This window comes from Anomaloglossus baeobatrachus, chromosome 10 (assembly GCF_048569485.1).
Source record: "Anomaloglossus baeobatrachus isolate aAnoBae1 chromosome 10, aAnoBae1.hap1, whole genome shotgun sequence".
NCBI classification, from domain to species: domain Eukaryota; kingdom Metazoa; phylum Chordata; class Amphibia; order Anura; family Aromobatidae; genus Anomaloglossus; species Anomaloglossus baeobatrachus.
In genome coordinates this window covers 209881305-209893496 of record NC_134362.1, presented here as the reverse complement: position 1 = coordinate 209893496, position 12192 = coordinate 209881305, and the positions used below count along the sequence as shown (strand labels likewise).

Sequence of the window (12192 nt, the reverse complement as noted above, 5' to 3'; positions counted from 1 at the left end):
CTCCTCCGTTCCTGACCAAGTCGCCGGTTCAGGCAGACCTACCTGGCTTCCTGACACCCCGGTTGTGGGGGAACCATGCACCGAGATCTTACCTGGGAGCACTTCCGCTCCTGGACCGGCCCCAATCTCACCTGCCTGTTCCCCTCCTGCAGCAACAGAACCCCGCTGTGAAATCTCTGGGAACCCCACATTTGCTGTGGTAGCCCCCACCCCACACACTGGTCCTCCCCCTGCAGCACCCTGCTCTCTGCTTATCCCTGCAGAGGGCAACAGATCCCAGCTCACAGGCTGATTACTTGTAGAGGCATTGTCACACCTTTCTCTGACCCCCTCCCCTCCTGTCACAGCTGCAGCTGTGTGTGTGTCTATGGTGTCTATGCAAGCAGAAATATCAGAGTTCACTCCCTCCTCCCTTACATCATTCATAGATAACACATTAACATTGTCCGGAGGCATGTCAGTACGGGCTGAAGGTTCAGCCCTTGGTTGGGGCCCAAACTGGGAGGTTATCTGCCCCAAATCTGTCCCAAGTAGCACGTTTGCAGGGATCCGATCAGTTACCCCCACCTCCCTCACCCCCCGCCCTGCGCCCCAGTCCACATAAATGTCAGCAACAGGCAGCGCCGGGTCAGTGCCTCCAATCCCGGAGACAGCGAGGGTTTTTCCAGGGATCAAGTCTTGGGGGGACACCATCTCAGGCCGCACCAGAGTCACCTCCGAGGCGCTGTCTCGCAGTCCTATGGTCACAGACCGGCCGACGGTGACAGGTTGGAAGCTGTCCAGGGACCTACCACCACCCCCACCCACACAATACACCTTGGGCGGCCCTTGGGACGGGGACGGAGCCGGGGCCTTGGGACGCTGAGGGCACATGGCCTTGAAGTGTCCAGGTAGGTTGCACTGGTGGCCCCGTCTTGGCTCTGCCACGGGCCTGGAGAGGGGAGTTGAGGGGGACACCCCCTGCAGTCTAGGGGCAGGTGGGGCAGTCGCAGAGTTCATCTTACCCCCTCTCCAGGTGCTGCTGGTGGCTGCTCTCCTGGCCTCAGGGGCCCGATTGTTGGTGTAGTCATCGGCCAGGGCAGCTGTAGCCGTGGACCCCTTTGGCTTCTGGTCTCGGATGAACTGGCGGAGATCCTCAGGGCAGTTCCACAAGAGTTGCTCCGTGATGAACAAGTCCAGGATCTCCGGTCCGGTGGAAAGCTGCAGGCCTTGGGTCCAGTGGTCGGCAGCTCGGGCAAGTGCCCGCCGGTGGTCAGCCCAGGAGTCCTTTGGTCCCTTCTGTAGGCTCCGGAACTTCTTGCGGTAGGACTCCGGGGTGAGGTTGTACTGTTGGATCAGGGCCCGCTTGATGGTGTCGTAGCCCTGATCTGCCTCAGCAGGCAAGTCCCCAAGGATATCCAGGGCCTTACCCCTTAAACGGGGGGTCAGGTATTTGGCCCACTGGTCCTTGTTCAGATGGTGCTGCAAGCAAGTCCGTTCAAAAGCAGTCAAGAAAGAGTCCAAGTCTCCATCCTTCTCCAGCACTGGGAAGTCCTCAACACGGACCTTTGGAAGTTTGGTGTCTTGAAGGTCACGTGTGGCTGATGAGGGCCGGAGCTGAGCTAGCTGCAGCTGGTAGTCACGCTCTGCCTGGCGCTCTTCACGCGCTGCCTGCCGCTCCGCAGCCTCAGCCTCACGCGCTGCTTGCCGCTCTGCCCTGCGCTCTGCCAGGAGTCCCTTGTAGCCCTCCTGGTCTCCAGCCTGGAGAAGGGCCATAGCCATTTGAAGAAGGCTATCCGAGCCTCCCAGGCTCGGTGGAATGGCACGTGGTGATCTGCGGCCCGCTGCGGAGCCTGGTGATTCACTGTCCATTGCAGAGCGGAGGGCTGGCATCTGGCTCGTTGAGGACCCTTGGGTGAGCTGCTCCTCATCTTGTCCATAATTGCCAGCTTGTGCGCTGTCCTCTGCAGAACGGTTTTCTGGCGTCGAGCTCCTGGAGGGCTCGTGGACAACCTCCTCATTACTGCCCACAGCACCGTCCTCCCTCTCTTCGGCTCCTGCTTTAGCATTGGCCAGTTGCATAGCTCTGCTCCTGGTGCCATCAGCCATTCTTGCAGACTTTTGGTCACTGACACAGAACTGACACCTGATGCCTCCACACACCTTACAGTATCTGCACTCTGACACTCTAGTGTTGAGCTAGTCTGAAGACCCCAGCAGCCACAGCTGCTGCAGGCAGTCTTTAGTGTCTGGGAGTATGGGTCTCACACTCACACACACTATTATCTCGATCCCACCGCTATGCCACCAATATGTCACAAACCACCGGGGGGGTCACTCAGAAATCCCCCGCGCTGGCTACCAGTACGTCACAATCGGGGGGTAACAAGTGGGGGTCACCCCTACTTTATACCTCCCGACCGACAGACAGAGCACGTGACGCGCTCTCTAGCGCCCCTCTTATAGTCAGGCCAATTATGGAATTGCCCGACAATAAGCAAGGAGGCCGCTATACTACTTATGCCGATTATGGAAGGGTCCCCGGTGAGAGTAAGGTATATATTCCCCCGACCTCCGCGGGCGGAATATATAATATCTTCCCGAATCTCACTGGCCTCCCCACAATAATCCTTGGCACAACTCGCTGCCACCAACCGATTTACGGTAACTATTAGCCGAACACACAGACGTGGGATTCAAGATCGAGATAACAGAACAGCCCAAGATTAATTATATAATTTAATCGCCTAAAGCACACTAGAAACTACAATATATACAATAGGGAATCTACAGAATATACAGTTATGTCAGAGTACAGTTACAGATAAAGCATGGGTTACAAACAGGTATACAATTACATCAGTTACCTTGTGTGTCTGGCCACAGCGGGGCGCTGTAGACCAGGTTTCTAGGATTCTTCCTCACAGGTCTTTCCCAACCAGGCCCCCGAGCAGAAGAACGCTGGAAAATGGCCGAAGTAGGGTTATCAACCTGGGCAGATCCAGGTCCCCTCCTACCTTAGTGACCTCACAGGGAAGCACTGCCACTCCCCCTGCATGGATCAGAATTATCCAGCAAAGGGGATTTTGGCTATAACTTTGCCTGGGAGCGTCGTAGGCAGACGCCAATGCTCTCATTGTGACAGTTATGAATTTAGCTACAGAACGAGGGGACTCATGACCTGTCTGCCAGTTCCCCATTGGCTGATATCACGCCTGGGGCATTTCCCAATGTCCTGTTCCCATAAAAAGGGGGTGCCGGCATCGTCCACATGCGGAGACACCATTTTTATGGTTGCCATATTTATCGGAAATATGGCTTGCGAGATATGAACCATTTTTTACTGGAGTCGTTCTGTCTGGCTATTTCCATAGCCTTGCTAACTAGCTAGCAGCTCCTACTACAGGGTGACGGCAGGGAGTCATCCTGTGTCCATTGTCCTAAAGCCACCTAATTTCCATATCACAGGACATGGCCATGGATTTGTTGCTAAACCAGTTGTGTGAAGGGAAGGGGGTAGTGACACCAGGAGAGGGCTTCCTGACATGACTTGAATGTCATGATTTATCGTCATATCTCCGGATTTACCTCACAGGGTGCTTGTTTGATATATACAGGGCATGGTATATACGGGGGTGTTATACACAGGGGATGGTATATATGGGCATGTTATATACGGGGGTGTTATATACGGGCATGTTACATACAGGGGTGTTATATACGGGCATGTTACATACGGGGGTGTTATATATGGGCATGTTACATACGGGGGTGTTATATATGGGCATGTTACATACGGGGGTGTTATATATGGGCATGTTACATACGGGGGTGTTATATATGGGCATGTTACATACGGGGGTGTTATATATGGGCATGTTACATACGGGGGTGTTATATATGGGCATGTTACATACGGGGGTGTTATATACGGGCATGTTACATACGGGGGTGTTATATACGGGCATGTTACATACGGGGGTGTTATATACGGGCATGTTACATACGGGGGTGTTATATATGGGCATGTTACATACGGGGGTGTTATATATGGGCATGTTACATACGGGGGTGTTATATATGGGCATGTTACATACGGGGGTTTTATATATGGGCATGTTACATACGGGGGTGTTATATATGGGCATGTTACATACGGGGGTGTTATATATGGGCATGTTACATACGGGGGTGTTATATATGGGCATGTTACATACGGGGGTGTTATATATGGGCATGTTACATACGGGGGTGTTATATATGGGCATGTTACATACGGGGGTTTTATATATGGGCATGTTACATACGGGGGTGTTATATACGGGCATGTTACATACGGGGGTGTTATATACGGGCATGTTACATACGGGGGTGTTATATACGGGCATGTTACATACGGGGGTGTTATATATGGGCATGTTACATACGGGGGTGTTATATATGGGCATGTTACATACGGGGGTGTTATATATGGGCATGTTACATACGGGGGTGTTATATATGGGCATGTTACATACGGGGGTGTTATATACGGGCATGTTACATACGGGGGTGTTATATATGGGCATGTTACATACGGGGGTGTTATATATGGGCATGTTACATACGGGGGTGTTATATATGGGCATGTTACATACGGGGGTGTTATATATGGGCATGTTACATACGGGGGTGTTAATACCCAGGCACCTTCTCACCACCACCTTTATTACCTTCTGGTTTATTTTACTTTTTCCTTGTTTAGTTTATAAACATCTACAAAAGATTTATTATTATTTGCTTTTATTATTATTTATTTTTTTTAAATCCTCATCCTCTTCTAATCCTCTGCTTGCAGACACTGAATAGTAACATTCATGCTTGTCACAGCAGAGGGGTTGTTACAATGTGGACCCATTGCCACTCTTCCGTCAGGATGCGTTTTCCCTCGGAGACTGTAAACATGAAAGTTCCCATTCGCTGGCAGCAAGCAGAGATCTTGAAAATGTAAAAGCTGTAAAATAAAGTGTAAAGCTGTACGTGATTTACATGAAGCGGAGACCCCCCGGCCTTTCCACCCCCCACCATAATAACACAATGTGACCCCGTTAACACGATGAATAGAAATGTAAAGCGTCAGCTCACGTGCTCCAGGAAGCAGGACAGGAAGCGGTTAATGGTGTAATAGGTTTTTATCCTTTGCTGTAACATCGGGTTCTTTTCGTTTCCCCCTTTCGGGCCCCTGGGACCCTGAAACACAAAGGATTCAGCATCAGGAGCCCAAACTGCAGTCAGAAATGTGAATAATCCAGACCCCCAGCACCCCTATAAGATCCGTGCACCCCTCATATACTGGCGCCCGCAGTCAGGTCCTTTACCTCCATCAGCGGCTGCATGATCTTCTCATACTGCTCCCGCACCCGCTCGCTCAGGAGCAACTCAAATGTCTGCAGCTCCGAGCCGGGCTCCAGCCCCCGCAGAGAACACAGGTTCTCCTGCAAGAGGGACAATAAGCCACCGTCTGATTGGACAAGGATTCCAGCCGCCCTGCTGATTGGGCTAATCAGATCACATGACTGCGGACTATAAATCACAGGGTTCTCCAATGATCGCACTGACCTCTTCTTTACGCAGGTGATCCAGCATCGTCTCCATACTGACGTCTGCCAGTCCATGCACCGACCGCCCGTGTATGTAATATCCGTAACACCTGTGCGTCAGGATGAAAACGGAAACCTGCCGAAAATATCACATACACCATACATCATGTATCTCTGTATACAGGGAGCTCCCCCTAGTGGTGGCTGCAGACAGGATCTTATCATGTATCTCTGTATACAGGGAGCTCCCCCTAGTGGTGGCTGCAGACAGGATATTATCATGTATCTCTGTATACAGGGAGCTCCCCCTAGTGGTGGCTGCAGACAGGACCTTATCATGTATCTCTGTATACAGGGAGCTCCCCCTAGTGGTGGCTGCAGACAGGATCTTATCATGTATCTCTGTATACAGGGAGCTCCCCCTAGTGGTGGCTGCAGACAGGATCTTATCATGTGTCTCTGTATACAGGGAGCTCCCCCTAGTGGTGGCTGCAGACAGGATCTTATCATGTATCTCTGTATACAGGGAGCTCCCCCTAGTGGTGGCTGCAGACAGGATATTATCATGTATCTCTGTATACAGGGAGCTCCCCCTAGTGGTGGCTGCAGACAGGACCTTATCATGTATCTCTGTATACAGGGAGCTCCCCCTAGTGGTGGCTGCAGACAGGATCTTATCATGTATCTCTGTATACAGGGAGCTCCCCCTAGTGGTGGCTGCAGACAGGATCTTATCATGTGTCTCTGTATACAGGGAGCTCCCCCTAGTGGTGGCTGCAGACAGGATCTTATCATGTATCTCTGTATACAGGGAGCTCCCCCTAGTGGTGACTGCAGACAGGATCTTATCATGTATCTCTGTATACAGGGATCTCCCCCTAGTGGTGGCTGCAGACAGGATCTTATCATGTATCTCTGTATACAGGGAGCTCCCCCTAGTGGTGGCTGCAGACAGGATCTTATCATGTATCTCTGTATACAGGGAGCTGCCCCTAGTGGTGGCTGCAGACAGGATGTTATCATGTATCTCTGTATACAGGGAGCTCCCCCTAGTGGTGGCTGCAGACAGGATATTATCATGTATCTCTGTATACAGGGAGCTCCCCCTAGTGGTGGCTGCAGACAGGATCTTATCATGTATCTCTGTATACAGGGAGCTCCCCCTAGTGGTGGCTGCAGACAGGATGTTATCATGTATCTCTGTATACAGGGAGCTCCCCCTAGTGGTGACTGCAGACAGGATATTATCATGTATCTCTGTATACAGGGAGCTCCCCCTAGTGGTGGCTGCAGACAGGATCTTACCATGTATCTCTGTATACAGGGAGCTCCCCCTAGTGGTGACTGCAGACAGGATATTATCATGTATCTCTGTATACAGGGAGCTCCCCCTAGTGGTGTCTGCAAACAGGATCTTACCATGTATCTCTGTATACAGGGAGCTCCTCCTAGTGGTGGCTGCAGACAGGATCTTATCATGTATCTCTGTATACAGGGAGCTCCCCCTAGTGGTGTCTGCAAACAGGATCTTATCATGTATCTCTGTATACAGGGAGCTCCCCCTAGTGGTGGCTGCAGACAGGATCTTATCATATATCTCTGTATACAGGGAGCTCCTCCTAGTGGAGGCTGCAGACAGGATCTTATCATGTATCTCTGTATACAGGGAGCTCCCTCTAGTGGTGGCTGCAGACAGGATCTTATCATGTATCTCTGTATACAGGGAGCTCCCCCTAGTGGAGGCTGCAGACAGGATCTTATCATGTATCTCTGTATACAGGGAGCTCCCCCTAGTGGTGTCTGCAAACAGGATCTTATCATGTATCTCTGTATACAGGGAGCTCCCCCTAGTGGTGACTGCAGACAGGATATTATCACGTATCTCTGTATACAGGGAGCTCCCCCTAGTGGTGTCTGCAAACAGGATCTTATCATGTATCTCTGTATACAGGGAGCTCCCCCTAGTGGTGGCTGCAGACAGGCTCTTATGTATCTCTGTATACAGGGAGCTCCCCCTAGTGGTGGCTGCAGACAGGATCTTATCATGTATCTCTGTATACAGGGAGCTCCCCCTAGTGGAGGCTGCAGACAGGATCTTATCATGTATCTCTGTATGCAGGGAGCTCCCCCTAGTGGTGGCTGCAGACAGGATCTTATCATGTATCTCTGTATACAGGCAGCTCCCTCTAGTGGTGGCTGCAGACAGGATCTTATCATGTATCTCTGTATACAGGGAGCTCCCCCTAGTGGTGTCTGCAGACAGGATCTTATCATGTATCTCTGTATACAGGGAGCTCCCCCTAGTGGTGGCTGCAGACAGGATCTTATCATGTGTCTCTATACAGGGAGCTCCCCCTAGTGGTGGCTGCAGACAGGATCTTATCATGTATCTCTGTATACAGGGAGCTCCCCCTAGTGGTGACTGCAGACAGGATCTTATCATGTATCTCTGTATACAGGGAGCTCCCCCTAGTGGTGGCTGCAGACAGGATCTTATCATGTATCTCTGTATACAGGGAGCTCCCCCTAGTGGTGGCTGGAGACAGGAGCTTATCATGTATCTCTGTATACAGGGAGCTCCCCCTAGTGGTGACTGCAGACAGGATCTTATCATGTATCTCTGTATACAGGGAGCTCCCCCTAGTGGAGGCTGCAGACAGGATCTTATCATGTATCTCTGTATACAGGGAGCTCCCCCTAGTGGTGACTGCAGACAGGATCTTATCATGTATCTCTGTATACAGGGAGCTCCCTCTAGTGGTGACTGCAGACAGGATCTTATCATGTATCTCTGTATACAGGGAGCTCCCTCTAGTGGTGACTGCAGACAGGACCTTATCATGTATCTCTGTATACAGGGAGCTCCCCCTAGTGGTGACTGCAGGCAGGATCTTATCATGTATCTCTGTATACAGGGAGCTCCCCCTAGTGGTGGCTGCAGACAGGATCTTATCATGTATCTCTGTATACAGGGAGCTCCCCCTAGTGGTGACTGCAGACAGGATCTTATCATGTATCTCTGTATACAGGGAGCTCCCCCTAGTGGTGTCTGCAGACAGGATCTTATCATGTATCTCTGTATACAGGGAGCTCCCCCTAGTGGTGACTGCAGACAGGATCTTATCATGTATCTCTGTATACAGGGAGCTCCCCCTAGTGGTGACTGCAGACAGGATCTTATCATGTATCTCTGTATACAGGGAGCTCCCCCTAGTGGTGATTGCAGACAGAATCTTATCGTGTATCTCTGTATACAGGGAGCTCCCCCTAGTGGTGGCTGCAGACAGGATCTTATCATGTATCTCTGTATACAGGGAGCTCCCCCTAGTGGTGGCTGCAGACAGGATCTTATCATGTATCTCTGTATACAGGGAGCTCCCCCTAGTGGTGACTGCAGACAGGATATTATCATGTGTCTCTGTATACAGGGAGCTCCCCCTAGTGGTGGCTGCAGACAGGATGTTATCATGTATCTCTGTATACAGGGAGCTCCCCCTAGTGGTGACTGCAGACAGGATCTTATCATGTGTCTCTGTATACAGGGAGCTCCCCCTAGTGGTGACTGCAGACAGGATCTTATCATGTGTCTCTGTATACAGGGAGCTCCCCCTAGTGGTGACTGCAGACAGGATCTTATCATGTATCTCTGTATACAGGGAGCTCCCCCTAGTGGTGGCTGCAGACAGGCTCTTATGTATCTCTGTATACAGGGAGCTCCCCCTAGTGGTGGCTGCAGACAGGATCTTATCATGTATCTCTGTATACAGGGAGCTCCCCCTAGTGGAGGCTGCAGACAGGATCTTATCATGTATCTCTGTATGCAGGGAGCTCCCCCTAGTGGTGGCTGCAGACAGGATCTTATCATGTATCTCTGTATACAGGCAGCTCCCTCTAGTGGTGGCTGCAGACAGGATCTTATCATGTATCTCTGTATACAGGGAGCTCCCCCTAGTGGTGGCTGCAGACAGGATCTTATCATGTATCTCTGTATACAGGGAGCTCCCCCTAGTGGTGGCTGGAGACAGGAGCTTATCATGTATCTCTGTATACAGGGAGCTCCCCCTAGTGGTGACTGCAGACAGGATCTTATCATGTATCTCTGTATACAGGGAGCTCCCCCTAGTGGTGACTGCAGACAGGACCTTATCATGTATCTCTGTATACAGGGAGCTCCCCCTAGTGGTGACTGCAGGCAGGATCTTATCATGTATCTCTGTATACAGGGAGCTCCCCCTAGTGGTGGCTGCAGACAGGATCTTATCATGTATCTCTGTATACAGGGAGCTCCCCCTAGTGGTGTCTGCAGACAGGATCTTATCATGTATCTCTGTATACAGGGAGCTCCCCCTAGTGGTGACTGCAGACAGGATCTTATCATGTATCTCTGTATACAGGGAGCTCCCCCTAGTGGTGACTGCAGACAGGATCTTATCGTGTATCTCTGTATACAGGGAGCTCCCCCTAGTGGTGATTGCAGACAGAATCTTATCGTGTATCTCTGTATACAGGGAGCTCCCCCTAGTGGTGACTGCAGACAGAATCTTATCGTGTATCTCTGTATACAGGGAGCTCCCCCTAGTGGTGACTGCAGACAGAATCTTATCGTGTATCTCTGTATACAGGGAGCTCCCCCTAGTGGTGGCTGCAGACAGGATCTTATCATGTATCTCTGTATACAGGGAGCTCCCCCTAGTGGTGGCTGCAGACAGGATCTTATGTGTCTCTGTATACAGGGAGCTCCCCCTAGCGGTGGCTGCAGACAGGATGTTATCATGTATCTCTGTATACAGGGAGCTCCCCCTAGTGGTGACTGCAGACAGGATCTTATCATGTGTCTCTGTATACAGGGAGCTCCCCCTAGTGGTGACTGCAGACAGGATCTTATCATGTGTCTCTGTATACAGGGAGCTCCCCCTAGTGGTGACTGCAGACAGGATCTTATCATGTATCTCTGTATACAGGGAGCTCCCCCTAGTGGTGGCTGCAGACAGGATCTTCTCATGTATCTCTGTATACAGGGAGCTCCCCCTAGTGGTGACTGCAGACAGGATCTTATGTATCCCTGTATACAGGGAGCTCCCCCTAGTGGTGGCTGCAGACAGGATCTTATCATGTATCTCTGTATACAGGGAGCTCTCCCTAGTGGTGGCTGCAGACAGGATCTTATCATGTATCCCTGTATACAGGGAGCTCCCCTAGTGGTGACTGCAGACAGGTTCTTATCATGTATCTCTGTATACAGGGAGCTCCCCCTAGTGGTGGCTGCAGACAGGATCTTATCATGTATCTCTGTATACAGGGAGCTCCCCCTAGTGGTGGCTGCAGACAGGATCTTATCATGTATCTCTGTATACAGGGAGCTCCCCCTAGTGGTGGCTGCAGACAGGATCTTATCATGTATGTATGTATACAGGGAGCTCCCCCTAGTGGTGTCTGCAGACAGGATCTTATCATGTATCTCTGTATACAGGGAGCTCCCCCTAGTGGTGGCTGCAGACAGGATCTTATCATGTATCTCTGTATACAGGGAGCTCCCCCTAGTGGTGACTGCAGACAGGATCTTATCATGTATCTCTGTATACAGGGAGCTCCCCCTAGTGGTGGCTGCAGACAGGATCTTATCATGTATCTCTGTATACAGGGAGCTCCCCCTGGTGGTGGCTGCAGACAGGATCTTATCATGTATCTCTGTATACAGGGAGCTCCCCCTAGTGGTGGCTGCAGACAGGATCTTATCATGTATCTCTGTATACAGGGAGCTCCCCCTAGTGGTGGCTGCAGACAGGATCTTATCATGTATCTCTGTATACAGGGAGCTCCCCCTAGTGGTGGCTGCAGACAGGATCTTATCATGTATCTCTGTATACAGGGAGCTCCCCCTAGTGGTGGCTGCAGACAGGATCTTATCATGTATCTCTGTATACAGGGAGCTCCCCCTAGTGGTGGCTGCAGACAGGATCTTATCATGTATCTCTGTATACAGGGAGCTCCCCCTAGTGGTGGCTGCAGACAGGATCTTATCATGTATCTCTGTATACAGGGAGCTCCCCCTAGTGGTGGCTGCAGACAGGATCTTATCATGTATCTCTGTATACAGGGAGCTCCCCCTAGTGGTGGCTGCAGACAGGATCTTATCATGTATCTCTGTATACAGGGAGCTCCCCCTAGTGGTGGCTGCAGACAGGATCTTATCATGTATCTCTGTATACAGGGAGCTCCCCCTAGTGGTGATTGCAGACAGGATCTTATCATGTATCTCTGTATACAGGGAGCTCCCCCTAGTGGTGGCTGCAGACAGGATCTTATCATGTATCTCTGTATACAGGGAGCTCCCCCTAGTGGTGGCTGCAGACAGGATCTTATCATGTGTCTCTGTATACAGGGAGCTCCCCCTAGTGGTGGCTGCAGACAGGATCTTATCATGTATCTCTGTATACAGGGAGCTCCCCCTAGTGGTGATTGCAGACAGGATCTTATCATGTATCTCTGTATACAGGGAGCTCCCTCTAGTGGTGGCTGCAGACAGGATCTTATCATGTATCTCTGTATACAGGGAGCTCCCTCTAGTGGTGGCTGCAGACAGGATCTTATCATGTATCTCTGTATACAGGGAGCTCCCCCTAGTGGTGATTGC

The 12192-nt window shown here is 51.0% G+C and overlaps 1 protein-coding gene across 1 annotated transcript in view; it reads right to left on the bottom strand.

The window, feature by feature from the left end:
* The window catches only part of LOC142254884 (meckelin-like), a 42582-nt gene that overhangs the window by 6342 nt on the left and 24048 nt on the right, over nt 1-12192 (bottom strand). The window contains 3 exon segments of the mRNA XM_075326233.1: nt 5104-5208; nt 5337-5453; nt 5578-5694. Coding sequence (XP_075182348.1) covers nt 5104-5208; nt 5337-5453; nt 5578-5694 — 339 coding nt within the window.